The following is an 18105-nucleotide window of genomic DNA, read 5'->3' as shown; positions in this document are numbered from 1 at the left end:
ATAATTAAATCAACAATTGATTCATTAATTATTATTCAAATCATAAAGAGAAGAGTTACATGGAAATCATTCTCCTATGTCGACTAACATTGTTGAAATAAAAACATATCTTATTATTATTCATTAATTAATTTCAAATCATAAATTTTATTATTTATTATATATTATTTGATAAAATTAATAATATTTTTTTATAAATTTTATATTTCTTTTCTAATTTTAAAGTATTTGCATTTACTTGATTATTGGTTCACCTCATTCTATTTTGATAATGTTAGAAAATGAAATAAAATATTTAATGGAAATAATAACAAGGACTTTAAACAATGAAAACAGAGTGTTTATCTTAGGCTTTGATAAACCAAAATTGTATGACAATGGTGGTGGTGCATCCAAGGAGAGGTGCATATATCAAGTGGTGAAGGTTGATCTGCATTAAATAAATAAATATTTATATTATTAATTTGTTAGTGGGAATGGTCGTATTCAGTCCGATTCCATCATCTCTGCTAGCGTTAAATACTGAACCTATCAACGGCCTACAGAAAAATTCCAAGTAAATAAAGAAGCTAAACAACAAAATATGTCTGCAGAGCATTTGCTGTTAACCGTTGACGATGTCGATGATCATAATCATGATGGTGGTGTGATGAAATTCCAGATTCGTGATTTGAGGAAGGTATCGGATGCGGGCGTTCCTATACTAAACGGTATCAACGTCGGTATCCCTGAAGGGATGATCGTCGGGATCATCGGACCAAGCGGGAGTGGGAAATCGACGCTGCTTAGAGCTCTTAATCGCCTCTGGGAGCCTCCATCCGATACGGTGTTCCTTGACGGCCGTGATATTGTTGACCTTGATGTGCTTGGACTTCGCCGTAAAGTCGGTATGCTTTTCCAGCTCCCCGTTTTGTTTCAAGGTACAGAATTCGCTAACTATATTTCTCAATTTATTTTTCTTTCCATACTAGTTATCTAAATTTTGTGTATGAATTTCCAGTAAAAAAGATGTATTTTTCGAATTTCTTTCAAATGTCTTCTCACTTAACTGTATCTGATTCACCGTGAATGGATTTCTAGGAAGTTTTGATGAAATTTATGAATTTATTTTTATAGTTATTACACTGTAATTAACTGAATATAATTCTGAGTTGCTCATAAAACTGTTAATCGCAAATAGCAAGGAGGAAGCTGAAAACTTTGAGGTTTTAGGATCTAATTTTTCCAGATTTATTCTGATTATCAATCCGGTAGTCCAACAATGGTTGGTGATTGCTTATGTTGTTTTAATATCCAAATGTTTCTCTATGTTTGCTTATTTCTAAGTGTTCAAAATTAGCAATAGAATTGTTCATGGTTCATAGCTTGAATATATTAAAAATTACGTATATTTTAAATTTAATTTAATTTAATTATTGAATGAAAACTTATTCATATTGAATCAGATTGTCCGGAATAAGAATATTGTATTATGTAGTGTTTTTTATTATTTAATAATTGCATTAGAATATTCTATTATGAAGTATTATCATAATCTAAAATAAAGTTGATGATAGGTTTCAAGTTGATTTTTTTAATGGAAACAGACAGGTCATGGTGTCCTTAGCTTTAACATCTTTTCTTTAGAATCATATGCTTACATATCTACTATTTCTTTTACATCTTTTTTCTTTTTTGAAGATTTCTTTAAATTTTTAGCAAATACAAATCATTAAATCTTTATCAACTTTTTTGGTACATGATTGAAACCTGATTACTAAAACAAAGAGTAAATCACTCTATAATGATGGATTTTGGTACTTAATTACAATTATTTATCAATCTTTTCTTTTTATATTTTAAATTTATTTTGTCGTTTACTATAAATTAGAGTTCTCTTAAGTTTTTTAATTGAAATAGAGAATTGATTTAGTAGACACTAGACATAGCTCCTTGGGTTCATGAAAATTTCATTTTTTCTGAGAAATAAATCATTTAAATTAATAGAAGGAAACAATAAAAGTGGTTTTGGCCTATTTTCCATAAACTGGTATAAATATTTCATCCAATATAAATTTGATATGAAAAAAAATAGGAGATTTTGAAGTGTGAAGGATCTTTGAGGTTCCACCAATGGCAGGTACTGCAAATTTGAGGCACCATAAACAGTTTCAGCTAACAATTTACAAGTCTCAAATGTGAATGCTTAAGCTTACTTGAGTTCATTGAATTTGAGAATTTAACTGTTTTTTCCTAGGGAAAAGATTCAATTAAGGAAGTGTATTGATGCCAATGGGGCCTTGAACTTTTAGGTCCCAATTTATGTCTCACCATGTGGGGGGTTGGTATTCACATTAAAGTAGTCTACTTATGTTCGTTAGTTTGATTAGTCAAGTATTTCTTTTATGGATGTAATACCAAAGGTAAAGATGTATCGATCTTTTCTCAGGCACTGTTGCAGATAATATTCGATATGGACCAAACTTGAGAGGAAAGAAGTTAACTGATGTTGAAGTTTCCAAGTTGCTAACACTGGCTGACCTTGATTCCTCCTTTCTCAGTAAAACTGGTGGTGAATTATCTGTTGGTCAAGCTCAAAGAGTTGCACTTGCTCGGACACTTGCTAACGAACCTGAGGTAGCCTGCCATAACCCCATCTCATTTTCCGAGGCCCAAGCTGATATGTTTGCACTTAAACTTTACTGCAATTTCCATGTTTTGCTGAACCATTACTTGAAGATCATTTCTTTCTTGGATATTGACATCTCGAATTTCAGCTCCTAGGTTTTGTTGAGGTAGCCATACCCCCTGATTCCAGCTGATATGTTTGCATTCAAACTTTGCTGCATTTTCCATGTTTTTCTCTGAACTTTTACTCCGGAATAGCTTGGTTTCTTTGTTAGATATTGACATCTCGAAATTTCGGTTTCAAGGTTGTGTCAATTTAGCCATACAGCCCTGATCCCCAGCTGATCTGTAACTTTACTTGAATATTGACATTAAGTATTACTTCAAAATAACTCAATTCCTTCTCTTGAATATTGACATCTCGAGTTTCAGTTTCAAGATTTTGCTGAGGTAGCCATTACCCCAGGCCCCTGTTTATGTGTTGCATTTAAACTTCACTGCATTTTCCATGTTTTTCGGAGCTATTTCTTGATTCCCTTTCTTGGATATTGACTTGTCGAAATTACGGTTTCAAGGTTTTGCTGCTGGATGAGCCAACAAGTGCCTTGGATCCGATTTCGACACAAAACATAGAGGATGTGATAGTGAAGCTTAAGAAGAAAAGGAGAATGACAGTTGTAATGGTTTCACACAGCATCAAGCAAATCCAAAGGGTTGCAGATGTTGTTTGCCTTCTTGTGAATGGTGAAATTGTTGAGATTTTGAAGCCTAATGAACTCTCTGAAGCCAAGCATCCCATGGCACAAAGGTTTCTTCAGCTAAGTTCGTAATTTACTTTTCTATAATAGTTGTTATATTTCCCTTTTCTTTGTGCTTAGGATTTGATGTTAATTTGGTTTAAACAATGTTCAGCATTGCAAGTTTATTTGTTGTATCTTGATGCTCACCTTGAGCTCGGCATGTCCACTCACCAGGCAGATAGCTTGCTTGGAAAGGTTTTCTGTTTTCTAATTTCGAGTCAACTCAACTTGAATTACTGACTAAAAACGAATATATACCATTGAGAGATCTTATAACTAAATTATCAAACCAAATACAATCAGAATGGACAAACCTTACTGAATTTTATCGATTTTGATCGGTAAACCATCGTGCTTATGCCGGGTAATGATTTTGTTCATTATATGTTCAACCATTAAGAATTACATACTAAACATATACTGGAAAATACTTAAATCAATAGAGGAGAACCAAACCCGCTTACAACCTGGTGCAAACGCAATAAAGTTGAGATTGTTAGAAGTAACTTTAACATAATTTTGAATGGTTGTTAGTTGGAGAACGAGGAAAAGCAAAGAAATAAATAGGAAAGCAAACAGTGCTTAGTCCCATTAGAAAAGCATAGGAAATCAAGCTGTCTCTATCTCATAAGATTATTATATGATAATTTAGCATGTTTTTTAAGCATGTAAATGCATCAATCCTAACTAAGCCAAATCCTCACATTACCGATTTGTTCTCCTGTCAAACAAGTCAGCTTTACATGTTTGAAGCTTCGATTCATCGGAAGACCCAATGTTTACTTTCGTACACGGTCCTAAGCCGATCACTACTACGGTGTTTTCCAACAACAAGAAGCATCAGCAAGCAGTTAAGCAACTTAAGGTATGTGTGCTTCAACGAGGAGACAACCCATTACCATTGCTTTTAATACTCTTTTTTTTTTCTTTTCTTTTTTTTTTCTTTTTTTTCATTTTCTTACATGACATCAAAGAAGGGTTTAAGATGCCATCAAGAAAGATGGACAAGCCCTTTTGTGATTTCTCGAGTTAGGGAGAAGCCCACTCGAAGTAGTGGCAGCGAGCACCTCTGGTGACAGTCCAGTTCCCACAGCCGAAGAAGACACTTCCTTGCTTTGGCCCAGGCTTCCGAACCATTCCTTTGCTGCTCTTAACGCCACAGAAACAATAAGGGTGGTACTGGAATAGGGGCATTTGCTGATCTTTTAGCTTGTGGGGGTGATGCAGAGAGAAACCCGTGTTCTCAGGCATCGGGTTCCATGTCACTGGACCATCGCTAGCCTGCCACATCAGTGAGTTTGTGATAGCGAACTTAAAACCCTGGCGCATCAAGAGGGCAAGCAAGCGAGCTGTGTTTTTGGCATCATCAAGACCACAATGTGCACGTCCCTGCCACACCAGGCCTGCCATCTCGACTGCCTCCTTCAGATTGCACCTCCCACCACCAAAAACCTCACGGAACGGAACTTTTAAGTTTATCCACCTGCCAAAATAAAAACAAGAAAAAAAAAACCTTATAACATAAATGGCTGTTTTGACAAGGTATCAACATTATCATAAATTGTTGTAGTATACAATTTCCAAATAAGCACATATTGAGATTATTTACCGGTTAAAGTAAGGAGGCTTCCGGATCTTCTTAAACTGGCACTCAGATTCCAGCATTACTCGACAATCCCAGTTTGACCATGTCACCACAGCAAAATTTGTGTTCTTTATGCCTTTCTTCTCAAGCCATTTATCATGCCTAAGGAGAGCCTCACTCAGAGTAACACCTCTATCTACCTAGAACACATAAATGGGGATTTAGAATAGGCTCACAAATCACAGTGGAAAAATTGAGAAAAGAGCGTTATCAACTGCAGTCAAACATCACAATCTAACTTGTCCTGACAGTGACCAATCTGTAGTCTCAAACCCTTATACAACATCAAGCCTAAACAGGAATTTATCCTGGAATGTGTTACATAGCCAAAAATAATAAGAAATTGATGCTATTGCCAGGTACATGCAAATTTTCTAAGTTTTTGTATGCACTGACGGTGCTAGGCAGGTCATATCCGCTTGGATATGCATAAGACACGAGTGTCAGATCAAGAAAAGTGAAGAGTTGGAACAACATCACAATAAAGTATTATCAATACATGTAACAAAAATCAGAAAGCAATTAGAGCAAACTTAGGAGGCACAGACATGTGGGCAATCCTTCCTTTAATTATCCAAGGAGAAATAATCCCTGGATGCCTGTTCATGAGCAACATATATCTTGCATGGTTAAAACATACACTGATACAAACAAGTGTATAATTGTATATAAATACTTTTTCTCTAGTAACGAATTTCCCATGTCAAGCTTAGCTGGAAAAAGAATAGATTAATATCGATAGGACCTTAACAAGATGTGTTAAGAGCTAAATATACCTAATTCCTATTATGACAAGAAGAACTCCAATAAATAAATTCATGAGATTGTGTTACTGCAATTGCAATATCACACACATATTACTCAAAGTCGTGCTGCCAAACTGGTAGACATAAGAAATTTGGAACTGACCTGAATTTGCTGGATGCCAGTCAAATCTTTGCAGAAATCACTCAGGAGCTGATTGCAAGTTGGCCGTACATATGTCTGAAAACATGCTTCCAGCTGGCCAGTAACACTACTCACAATGACAGAAGGAAACTCGATTATCTCTTGTGGATGAGGATTTCTCTCCTTGTCACAGGTAGCCTCAAAGTCAATTACCACAAAGTACTGAAAGTCTTGGAACTGGAATTCATACGGGTATCCATGTGTGACCATATTGAATGGGGCATAATGAAATCGGTTATCCATGGGAAAGTGGTAAAACTGGCCCCCAAAAGCATTTGGCGGGTATGGCTGCAACTTGTGGGTGTCAGGATAGAAGGTCGACCAAGAGCCAGACTCATGCTGAAGGGTAGGTTTGTGGTATTCCATAAACTGCCCATTTAAAGAGCAAACAGGTTCTACAACATCCCCACCTGGGTGAGTACAAATTTCATCTTTAAGCTCTGGAAGGCCTTCAATTGAGTTCCCAGTACATTGCAGGTTGTATGGGAACCCCTTCGTCTGGAGGCATTTTAAGGTCGCCTCGCAGTTCTGCATAGTTTCTGCATAAAATAAAAAAAAGTAACAGCATATCAGTAAAATATCGAACTTGACATATCACCCGATATGACCCACATTAATTCCTCTGCATCAACTAACAAACATACAAATACCAACTACTGACACGAAGACGAAGTGCAAAATCACAAAACAAAAGGAAAAATAGAAGGTAAAATTTAAAAAACATGAAGCTGAAGATCTGTTGTTAATTGTGATGCACAAGTCCAGTATTACAATTTCAGGCATCCTAAAATGTTTTGTAAAACTATCCAGGCACTCACACATTTGGCAACACATGAAGCATAAGAAAGGAAACTCTATGAGAGGTTTACTTTTGGAAATAGTAAGAGAAAGCAATAACCACTGGCAGGAGGAGGGAAAACCAGTGACAGACAAACCACTAGAAATAAGACTCAAGCTTACCACAGAAAGAGACAAAAAGTTCAAAAGAACTTGTAGCATGTCTTAAAGGCTATTAAACTCACCAGCATGCTTCACTCAGTAATACCATATATTAGATCATAATAGGCAAATCATGCATTACTGCCTTCAGCAATACCCCTTCACATTTCACTTCCTTAGTGGAGCCTCAAACAGATACTTTGGCCATGCCCAAGAAAATGGTAGGCTAAATAGGGTTCAAGAAATGAGAAAGAACTTCTCAAATTGCGACCTTCAAAGATAAAGCATGCCACTTTCTTGGATTATATTCCTCCATCAAACTTATAATTTGAAGGTGAAAGACATAGCTAAGAAGGTGCAAAGTCATTTTCTATTTAACATCTCCATGGGCTGAAATTCAAATAGCCAATAAAAGTGACTTCTCAAATGTTAAAAGACCTCCAAATCGCCATTCCTTTCCTGAGCCCATCAATGAAATTGCCTTCCTAAATGCTAAATGAAGACTAAACTACCAAGCTATTCTGATAAAATTGATGATGAAATGAAAATCAAGAATTTATTATGTTAAATCAGCCTCTAATAACCCTCCAAACCAGTCATTGCTGCAAATTTTTAGAAAGAAGTGGTGATGTTTATAGATCACAAAGAAAGCCTTTAAAGTCATAATTCTTCGCAGTAGTATTGATCAGTAATTTTATGTTAAAATTTGAAAATCTCTCCAAAACCAAACAACACTTCTGAATTCAACCAAGTGAAAATCTACATTACTCCAACTCTTCATTATTCTTTATGTATGTGTGTCCGACACCTATTTCCAACACATATACATGGAAATTATAGAAAATTGAACATACATGTTTGGAACACATTTGAGCATGAGTAACACAGGTAGAAACTCAAGTTGCTCTACTTCTTATAATGATGTGAAACAAGACCAGTCTTCTTTTTCTTGGTTGTTCTAGTAAATATTTTCCTAACACTTCAATAGTAACCTTCTATGACTGGGAAAAGGAGAAATAAGAAAGAAAATAGGGAAGATCTGGGAATAAAGGGCACGAAAAAGAAGGAAAGGTTCATTGGGATCAAAATAAATGAATCAACTAACTTGTGAAGTTCCCTTAAAACAAATTATGGCAAAACCAAAATATACACGACTAAATTTCATTTCAGTAACAAAAGAAGAGAATTCCCATATTATGATCAGTTTACCAAGCTGTTCATCAAATTGTCTTGCAAGACTATGAATGCAAACAAGAGCCATGCATAAGGTATATCTCAGCTTTGTGGACTTCGCAGAGTTTTCAGCCAGCTTGGTAAGCATTTCAGTTATGTCCCAATTTAGCTTAGAGCCTACACCACTATCTCTGAACATCATTACAAATCAGAAGGATGCACAATACAGGCAATGAATTTTCCTAGTCATGAAGCCTCAGACACTTGGTATGGTGCCAAAACTGTATTTCTCTAAAATTTCATTTAGCTCATCTTTAAAACTTACATTTAAACTTTCTTTCTTTGGGTGTAAATATATAGCTAGAACTGGACCGCTATGCAATTAAAAAATGAGTAAAACTGATGCTATGAGGTAACCTGAGTACATTAGAAATACTCAAATTTTAGAACATTGATTATACTATCATCTCTTGCCAAAAAAAAGGGGGGAAAAAACTAGACTATCATGTCATTCACAGAGCCTAGCCAATCTCATTTAGCTATGCTGAACGAGGACCTAACTACATGGAGACCAGTTATACTTGTTTATAAGAATGATTGTCGAACTTTCCTGAAATACATTCAACACAAGACCCATTTTATGAATATCTTTCTATACAAATTTTGGGTAATGCCTGTCCAATCATAAACCTTTTAGCTAACATGAAGAAATCTTACGAGATATGTATGTTTTCACGACTATATCAAATCATACATGTTATATTTGTCACTAGATCTTACAGAAGTGAAACTAACATGCTAAAGCTGCCCATCGATTGATCCAAGCCCAAATTTACACCTAATTTCTAGTGAAACTGAGCTGAGACAATAACAATAAACCGTAAATCTAACACTATTCCATTGGATTTAAGGGAATCTAAATCCTATAGGCAGTACATTGCAACAAAGAGTAACTTCACCAAGACAGATGTGTATGAAAACAAGGCTATTCAATAGAATAGGGTACCACAAAATAGACTAACAGGCAAAAAAAGGTGCCAAATTATCTAGAAATAGTACAATACGCCACGTAAATCTTCTCCGCATGGTTACTGCTTGCTTAAGACTAAATAAGGTTGATTCAGCTGGATAACAGATAGCTAAGAACTAAATATGTAAAAACAAAATTACATCTCTTCAAATCATTCCAGTTAATAAACAACACATTCAATTTATAAATCCGATTTCAGATCAAATACACCAAGTTAATACCATACTTTGGCAAGTAAGCTGATAGATAGTTCTTAGTTTATCCGATAAGTGGTACCAAGTAAAGTTTCCAAAACAAAAATTACATAATTGAGTATCATACAAACTTTAAGTTAGCATTAGTTATGTTCAATGTCAAACCAGAATTCTAAAAACCTTCAAATATAAGGCACCATATTTCACACCAGTCCAACAGGAACCCTAACAGACCTCCAAAATTCGATTTAAATTATTCAGAAAAAAAAACTCAGAACTAAAGCAACCTGGAAGAAGATAAAGCAAAGCGATCTCAACACTGAGTAAATAAAGCAATAAAAAGAACTACATTTCTAAGAACAGCATCAAAAACCCATCAAGACAATGCCAACAAAATTTCGCAAAAAAAAAAACCCAGAAATCAAAACACCAGAAAAACAAACAAATAAATTCAATCAAATAAACTAAAACCCATAACTCAAAGCAGATCAAAGTTCAAAACTTTAAACCCAAAAAACCTGGGAAATTTAAAAAAAGAAAAAAAAACTAACCTTTATTTTCAAGGGCCATCATGATCTTGTGTATAATTAAGATCAACCGGCAGGTACATCAGATCCTTCTCTTTTTTCCCTCACCTGTAACAAATAATACTAAATAAATAAATAAAACCCAGAAAAAGAAAATTTTCAAACAAAAAACGGAAGTGTGAAAAAAAGAAGAAAAAAATTGCAAAGAAGAGGACCTGTTGATGCTACAGAGAATGACAAAGGGAAGTTACGTATAATATTAAGAATGGAAGTCGTTTTTTTCCTTTTTCTTTTTTATTTTCTTAATAATGCTTTTATTTATTTACTTATTTATTTCATTAATAACATTATATGATTTTTGGGATAATTCTATTTATGCCCCTATAGTTTTACTTTTTTTGCAGTAAAGCGTCTGTATCTTTTTTCCTTTTACCTTTTTCGTGTTAATCATAAATTTTAAAATTCATATATTTGGCAATTAATGGTATATTTCAAAAAAAACAAAGTGAATGAGATTTTATTTTAATTATTTATATTTATATTTTTTTGAGTTAATCTTGTTACCATAATCAAATTTTTAAATATATACCTATATTTAACAATCTTTCAATCATATCCTATCCATTATCTTTGTATTTAATAAATATATTATAATTTATATTGTGAATATTTGGTAGAGTTTTATGTATGGTAAATCAACAATAACATAATATTTTATTACTAATAAAATAAAAAAAATAGAGAACAACTTACAGATAAATACTATGATTAAATATAAATTCGAGACTCGAAATTCAATATAAAATATTAATTCTAAATTATAGATTCTAAATTTAAAATCTTAAAAAATATAATAATTAAATTTAATGTTCAATTATAATTAAATAAATCTGTTAGTATTCATTTATAAATATTTAATTACTTTTCAGATGTGATATTATTATTGAAATTCATTCGCAAAGAAAAAAAAAAAGTAAACTTTAACCTCTAAGTTATAACCGACCAACGTTATATTATATGTGCTTTATTTTTTTAATGATTTTTTTCATGAAATTGAATAATTTAAAGATATATTATTTTAATTTATTTTTTCTCCTATCACACTTTTCATTAAGATTATATTAAAATTTTAATTATATATTTAAGATATAGAGATATGTTTAAAAATATTATATAATAAATAATAAAATATTTAATTTAAAATTAATTAATAATAACACATGTAATATATATATAGTATTAAAATGGAAAATTTAGATTAAATTGTGAATAATATATACAATTGATGAATGGAATAAAGGATACATAATAAAATTAAAATATAAAAAAAAATTCAAAATAAAGCATTGGTTGAGCGGTAAAACTAATGTTTTGAGTTTAATTCCACCACATGCAAATTTGTATTATTTTTTAAAAGAATAACGTAGACTTGAATAATATAATTTATTTTAATTATAAGATATTTTAATAACTTTACTAATTTAATTGATTCTCAGTTGACTCATATCATTAACTAAATTAAATATCACACTAATATTTTTTTTCTTATAATTTGTAAGTGTAAATTTTGATTAAAAAAATCGAAGTTTGTTTGATAATTTATTAAGACATGATGAACTTATTTTATTTCGTCTTCTAAAATATCATTCATAACATGTTTACATATTGTGGTTAACGATTTATCTTAAGACCCGGTGAAAATTTAAATATTTGAAGAAATTGTGAGTTTACAAAGCGGGAATGTTTAAGAAATTCAATCATGCACGAACTCGTGTCTTATGACATGTAAGATTGTTTGGGTGAGAATATTACCGCTTAAGTACTTGTACTTGACAATGTGTTCTAACTTTGTGAGTCTGTCACATCATCAAACATTTAGAATCTTAACAAAGTCAAAAGATAAAATTCTTATCGAAAATTTTAGTGAATGTGTTAAGAGTCTTGGATAAGATTTGGCTTATTTTTTAAATTATTATAGTTATTCTTAAATTTTTATTTTTTAATGATGAGAGTATTTAAAGTAGTTATCAAGTGTGTTGTTTATTGATTTAACCATCCACCAGGGATATGTGATAATTCCATGATGAATTTCCCAAATAATTATCATTAAATTGAATATTATATCATTAAACAATGCAATTTTTGTTTTGTATTTCTTATATTTAATATTAAAAGAATGTATTTAATGTTAGTTTTTTCTCTTCTCAAAATTGAATTGACCAATTTAAATTTTAAACGATCGAGAACTAGAATCCCAACTAAGTCAACCTTCAATACTATTTTTTAATTATTTCAATGAATTTTTTTATCGAGATTTAGAGTAGGTTTAAATGAATGATACTTTTGCTTGTGAATAGTGTAAAAAAGGTAGTGTCGATGAGATTAAATATTGTAGCGTGAGACAAAAAAAAACTAAATGTACCACATCATCCATCCAAATCCTTAACATATAATTGATTGATTTACTTTTTTTTTAACGGAAAAACTCGAAAGTAATTAATTGATTTAATGTTAAGACTTATACTTTAACAAAATTACTATTTTTCATACACTTTTTTGCACACGTTTTCATGTAAGAAACTTTTTTTACCAATTAATGAGTTAACTTTTATACCCAAATTATTTAATGACGATTATTAGTATCAAAATCTTTTAAGTTCTTACAAGAATCGCAAGGAGTTATTTGGAATAATAATAAAAAAGAAACAAAGACTATGAGGGTGTAATTATAATTTATTCAATTCTTGGGGGACAAAAGTATAAAATAAAAAGTCATTGCGTGTGATACACAGAAGGGAAAGAACGAGTGAGGTGACGTGGGGCCCACTTAACCAAGTTAATCGAAACAAGATTTTTTTAATTTTTATTTTTATTTTTATTTTGCTTTACCATTTTACTAAAAACTGCAGCACATGTGGTTTGGAGTTGAAAGGGACACGTGTTGAAAATACTTTGGTTGGTGGGGACAGTGATGTAGTGGACAGTATGGACATTTTTGTTTGCTAGCAATTATGTGTACAATTTAATTTTATGTTTTTTTTAATCCCAAATATAATTAATTATTTTTTAATTATATTTTAGAACAAAAATGGGATTTTAATCGGTTTAAACTTGATGTAAATATATTAATAGGTTAACCCATGAACCACTGTAGAATCCTACCCTTTGAGAGACATACCATCCTTGGCCCCCAAAAAAATATCATGTTTGGAAGAATCTTGGCCATTTATTGGGTCAACTTTCATCCTGCATCTTTTACATAACTTTTCTTCTTTTATGACCTTTCCTACATTTGTTAAGATATTTTATGAAAACCGACCATAAGACGTATTATATTTTTAAGAGAAACTATAAATATGAATATTAAAAATTTTATGGTTGGGACCATCATAAATTCTTAAAAGATTATTTTTAATAGATCATAAAATAGACATAAAATATATTTTAATTATACTAAAAAATAATATATATTTTATAAAAATTCACTTGAATTGAAAAAAAAGGTGATAATTAAGAAAGTTTGTAATGGTAAAATGTACATAAATGATGCATTGTTTATACCAAAAGGAGAAAGGATATTTTTATGACAAAGCAAAGTAATAATTGCATGGCTAGGGTTGTTTTAAGTTGGCAATAAGACTAGGGTTCAAGTTTTGTATAACTCATATCCCTTTCCCAAATTTAGAATACACCCAAAAGAGAAAAAAAGAGGTGGGGGAATCTTATTTTTTGCTTGTTAGAAAAGGATTATATCATAAATTAAACCAAACTAAGGTATAGAAATTCCCCTCTTATCTCAAAGACAAATGGGGAAATTAAGGAACCTAGAGGGTTACAAACCGTTTCATAAGGGTTTTGAAAATTTTGCCCGACGCAAGTTAGGGCATTTGCACCTTTGTTCCTTCCCTTTAATGCATATCTAATGGAGTGATGTTCAATACTTCTTAGGAGATTCATGCAATCGTGGATGATAGTAGAAAGAAAATGGTTAGTAGCAACAATATTGTTAGGCACAATAGAAACAACCATTGCCACGTCTAACTCAATCTCGAGCTCATTAACATTTGAGTTTTAAGCAAGCATCGACCCATCCCAAAATATTCATAATTCACTTGAGAAAAACAAAATGATTAAGAAAATATTGACTTGTTGATTCCTTAAAGGCTTAACTAGTATTAATTTGCATATTAAGGAACATTTGTAATATAAAAACAACTTATATTAATAGATAATCTAAATAGTCCCTAGTCCATGGGGTCATAAATGAGTTAATGGCTCATGTTAGGACTATTATATCATTTAATAGCTTGTCTTGATTATTGGAGTTAAATTGACTGCCAATATAAAGGCATATATGTGGTTATTTTGATTGATAACGCATTTGATTGGACTCAATATGAATTAATCCTAAACCTATTTATAGATTAATTCACTTATGATGCTCATAGTTTGACTTACCAAAATTTTGAATAAGTGAATGACTATATGTGGATAACTCATATACTTTAATGTATTGAAAACCTATGCTTCTTGAAGTAGTAAATTGAAAGTTGGTACGTTAGATATATAACTTCAATTACAATAGTAGAATCATTTACTCTCATTGACATTGTATGATGGTTTATAGAAACGGAACATGGCCATGGGCCATTTAGTTAGGATAAATGATTTAATTATTACTAGGTTAAGCAATGATCATTTTCGTCATATATGATAGACCCAATGAGATTAAATTGATCAAACTAGGTGAATGAATTTAGCCATTTATTATTTCAGCTAAATTTGAACCTTAAGTAGGTGTATTTCTATTTTCTTATTTAATCCACTTAAACATAATACAAAGAAATTTCATAGAATATTTACATTTAAGCTTGAGAAAAGGCAATCCTCCTTACTCAAATTTTAAGTATTATCATAAGTCTTGTTTCATTCACAACCCCACTTTAATTAACAACTAATTTAGTATTCAACTTTATAAACAACTTCCCCTAACAAGCTAAATTCCAATATTGTCACACTTTTGATTCAATCTCATTTATACAAAATTAAGCATAGCTCATTTATATTTTTGTTTTCTTATTCCATAATAACAATTAATACCATTCTTATCTCATTATCAAATAATAAGTGTCATTTTTTAAAAATTTCAAATCATATATATATAAACTAATTTAAACAACCTAACTTTTTAAAACAAGATTGTCTAATCGTATACCTGTTACTAAATTATTTATATCTCATTCCATAAAATTTAAAATTAAGATCTGTTTGATGTTTTAGAAACTAAACTCAATAAAAAAATTTCCATAAAAATTCAGAATTTAATAGCAAGTAAAAAAAGTGCAACAAATTTTCAAAATCAAAATAGAGTTGTTGCCAAATAGTTTTTCATTTTTTATCTCTCAGTGCTAAATTTAAATATAACTTTTGTTTGTTTCGTTAAAAACTAGACTCAATCAACTTTTTAACCATGTGTATATGTCTCTACTTCTAACTCTATTTTTACAATTAGTTATTCAATTACGAATAATTTATGCTACCAACTTAAACATGTTCATACCAAACTTTTATAAAAATAAATTCTTAACATCATTTTCACCTATATATTTAAACATTTTCACCTATTTAAAGGTGTAAATCAATCATCCTTTATTTCATTTTAATAAATAAAAAATTTCAAGACGATATTTCCTACTTTTCCTCTTCGTATTAAATTCAAACCACATTAAAATGTTTATCTATTGAATTTTAAAGTCCATTTTCCATTAAAACTTTCTAATTAAGATTTTCATGACTCGCATTAATTTAAGCTTAAAGGTACGTAGTATAACTCAATGAAAATTCATACTCTTTTACATTTCAAGTTAGGTCCAATACATTAACTATTTTCACAACCAACTATCATTATATATATACCATCACACACATACATACATTCATTTATTTGTGTGCTAATTTAGTTCACATACATATATATACCATCACACACACACGAACACAATCGCACATACTTATAAAAGCATTAGACATTTTGATAAACACTCAAACATAAATATTCCAGGGTAAGATGGAATTCAAGAGAACACATTTATGAAGCTCAAAATTGACACTACTCCCTAATATCCCCTTCTAGATATTCCTAATCTCTTCAACCTCTTTCTTTTTCAATTACATACATAAACAAAAATCAAAACACAATCTTTACATTTCAATTTACCTAAAATATAACTTACTAAAGTAAAACATATGAAATACAATTCAATCCAAAATTTCTCACATTGCTCCTTTAATCTTTCCATTATTTCTAAACTTCCTCTAGATTTTCTTCTTTAAATTCATGGATTCTAGGGCTTAGAAAAGTCTAGAAAGTAACATTTCTCATGGATTTTCAAGAAATTTATTAATGCTTCAAGCGGGGGCTTGAATGGAGAAGAAAATGGATTAAGGGAAACGAAAATGAAATGGTCAAAGAGAGTTTTCTCTCAGCCAACGTGAAATAGAAAAATGGAGAGGGATTTCTCCATTTTTCTTCTCATAAAATCATGTATAAAGTCCTCCATTTGATCCCTAAATTCAATGGTTGCAAGTGGGTTTTAGTCAAACGATAGGGCTAGAAATCACTCTTAAAATAGTACCCTCCAAAAATAAACGAACAAGATGGCATATGAGATTTTAAATTTTAAATCCAAGGAACTAAATTAGTCACTACACAAACTTTCTTGAAAATTTACCACTTTTCGATTAATGAGCTTCAAGGGATAAGATTAAATCACAAGTTCAATCTACTAGCTCTCATAGAATTCATGTTTTCTTATATTCTCTTTTCCTTAAAAATTTAAATTCACCACATATCACATGTTTTATTACTCTATAAGTCCTTTAACAAAATATTCATCTATAAATTACTCAACCTTCTATACTGGGGAAAATAACTCATCAAGTCCTATTTTCTAAATTAAACCCTATATCTTGAAATAAAGTATACTTTATCACCTATAATAATCTTTTTTGGCATCTAACTTACTCCACAAATATTTTACTAGCTCTAATTTTTTTCTCTTAGAAATTGTATAATCCCCATTTTCAGAATATTATCATTAATAACATTGAAAATTTTCGGGGCGTTACAATACGACTTCTGCATGGCATGACTTCATTTATAATAATGAAATTCGTAGCCCATAAAGAGTAAACGATATCCTCTCTTTGGCATTACATGGTTGATAGAAAAATAATGTGGTCACAAGTCGTTTGTTTAAGACAAATGATTTAATTAATATATATTTGTGATTGACTATTTCATGAAGGAAAATATAATGATTACTATGAGATAAAAAAGAATTATGTTGGGTGAACAAATTTAATCCTAGGAGACAAAGAATATCTTATATATAAAGGTAACGCACATATAACAAGACCATTGGACGAGCATAAGTGAAGTTGCTTTTGCAATGATATATAATAAGGAAGAGTTCAATCATAGTACTTTAGTGGATTAATTCCATGACTAAATAATGTTGTAATTAATAGACGAAGGGTCGAATCTTAATTACAAAATATTTGATCCCTAATTATATATGTTGATCCCTCCGCTAGTTCAACACGACCCTTTTACAGATTGCATTTGAATCGATACAATTAAATAAATAAAAAAGAAGAATAGATAAATGGATTGTATGTATCACTATCCACAGTGAATGCGTTTTCTCGCTATGAACAATAAATGAATTAGAGATTAAATTAATTTCTTCAAATTATTATTTAATTAATTGTAATTAAATAATTAAAATTTAAAGTGAAAATTAAATTAATTAGTCATCACAATTTTATTAAACAAGATAATTAAATTTATTTACTCATAAATTTTAGTACGGTGAGATCATCATGATTTTAATGGAATTAATTTTTAGTTGAGAAAATAATTTAATTGAGTAAAACAAGCAAATAAATAATGTTTTGAGATGAGAATAGAAAAATGAATTATTAGGTCGGATAAATTATATGAGTTGATTAAAGGTCCAAATAATACATGTAATTATATCCAATATTTAAGAAGGCCCAATGACCCATCTAATATGTGATGGGCGACAAACCCTAGTCCTAGAGATGTTTCCACCATTAGGGTTTGTCATCGCCCATAAAATAATCCCAGCGAGATTATGTATATTTTCTATTAAAATATTATTATAATGTTACCTCTTGTTCAACTATAATTCTTGTGATTTTTCTCTATCAATAGAGG

The 18105-nt window shown here is 30.9% G+C and overlaps 2 protein-coding genes across 2 annotated transcripts; one reads left to right on the top strand and one right to left on the bottom strand.

The window, feature by feature from the left end:
* The first annotated feature begins 330 nt into the window (after positions 1-330).
* On the top strand, positions 331-3541 carry LOC107915176 (ABC transporter I family member 17). Its single transcript, XM_016844337.2, has 3 exons — positions 331-920; positions 2429-2616; positions 3183-3541. Exons 1-3 carry the CDS (start codon positions 584-586, stop codon positions 3435-3437), a joined length of 780 nt encoding a protein of 259 aa, XP_016699826.2. The 5' UTR covers positions 331-583; the 3' UTR covers positions 3438-3541.
* Positions 3542-4011: 470 nt separating this feature from the next.
* On the bottom strand, positions 4012-10173 carry LOC107915175 (ERI1 exoribonuclease 2). Its single transcript, XM_016844335.2, has 5 exons — positions 10079-10173; positions 9888-9971; positions 5962-6539; positions 5017-5192; positions 4012-4890 (listed from the first exon to the last, which is right to left on the bottom strand). Exons 2-5 carry the CDS (start codon positions 9907-9909, stop codon positions 4437-4439), a joined length of 1230 nt encoding a protein of 409 aa, XP_016699824.1. The 5' UTR covers positions 9910-9971; positions 10079-10173; the 3' UTR covers positions 4012-4436.
* Between the last annotated feature and the right edge of the window lie 7932 nt (positions 10174-18105).

The sequence above is a fragment of the Gossypium hirsutum genome, chromosome D10 (assembly GCF_007990345.1).
Source record: "Gossypium hirsutum isolate 1008001.06 chromosome D10, Gossypium_hirsutum_v2.1, whole genome shotgun sequence".
Classification (NCBI taxonomy): Eukaryota; Viridiplantae; Streptophyta; class Magnoliopsida; order Malvales; family Malvaceae; genus Gossypium; species Gossypium hirsutum.
This window is presented reverse-complemented; position numbering and strand designations above follow the sequence as displayed.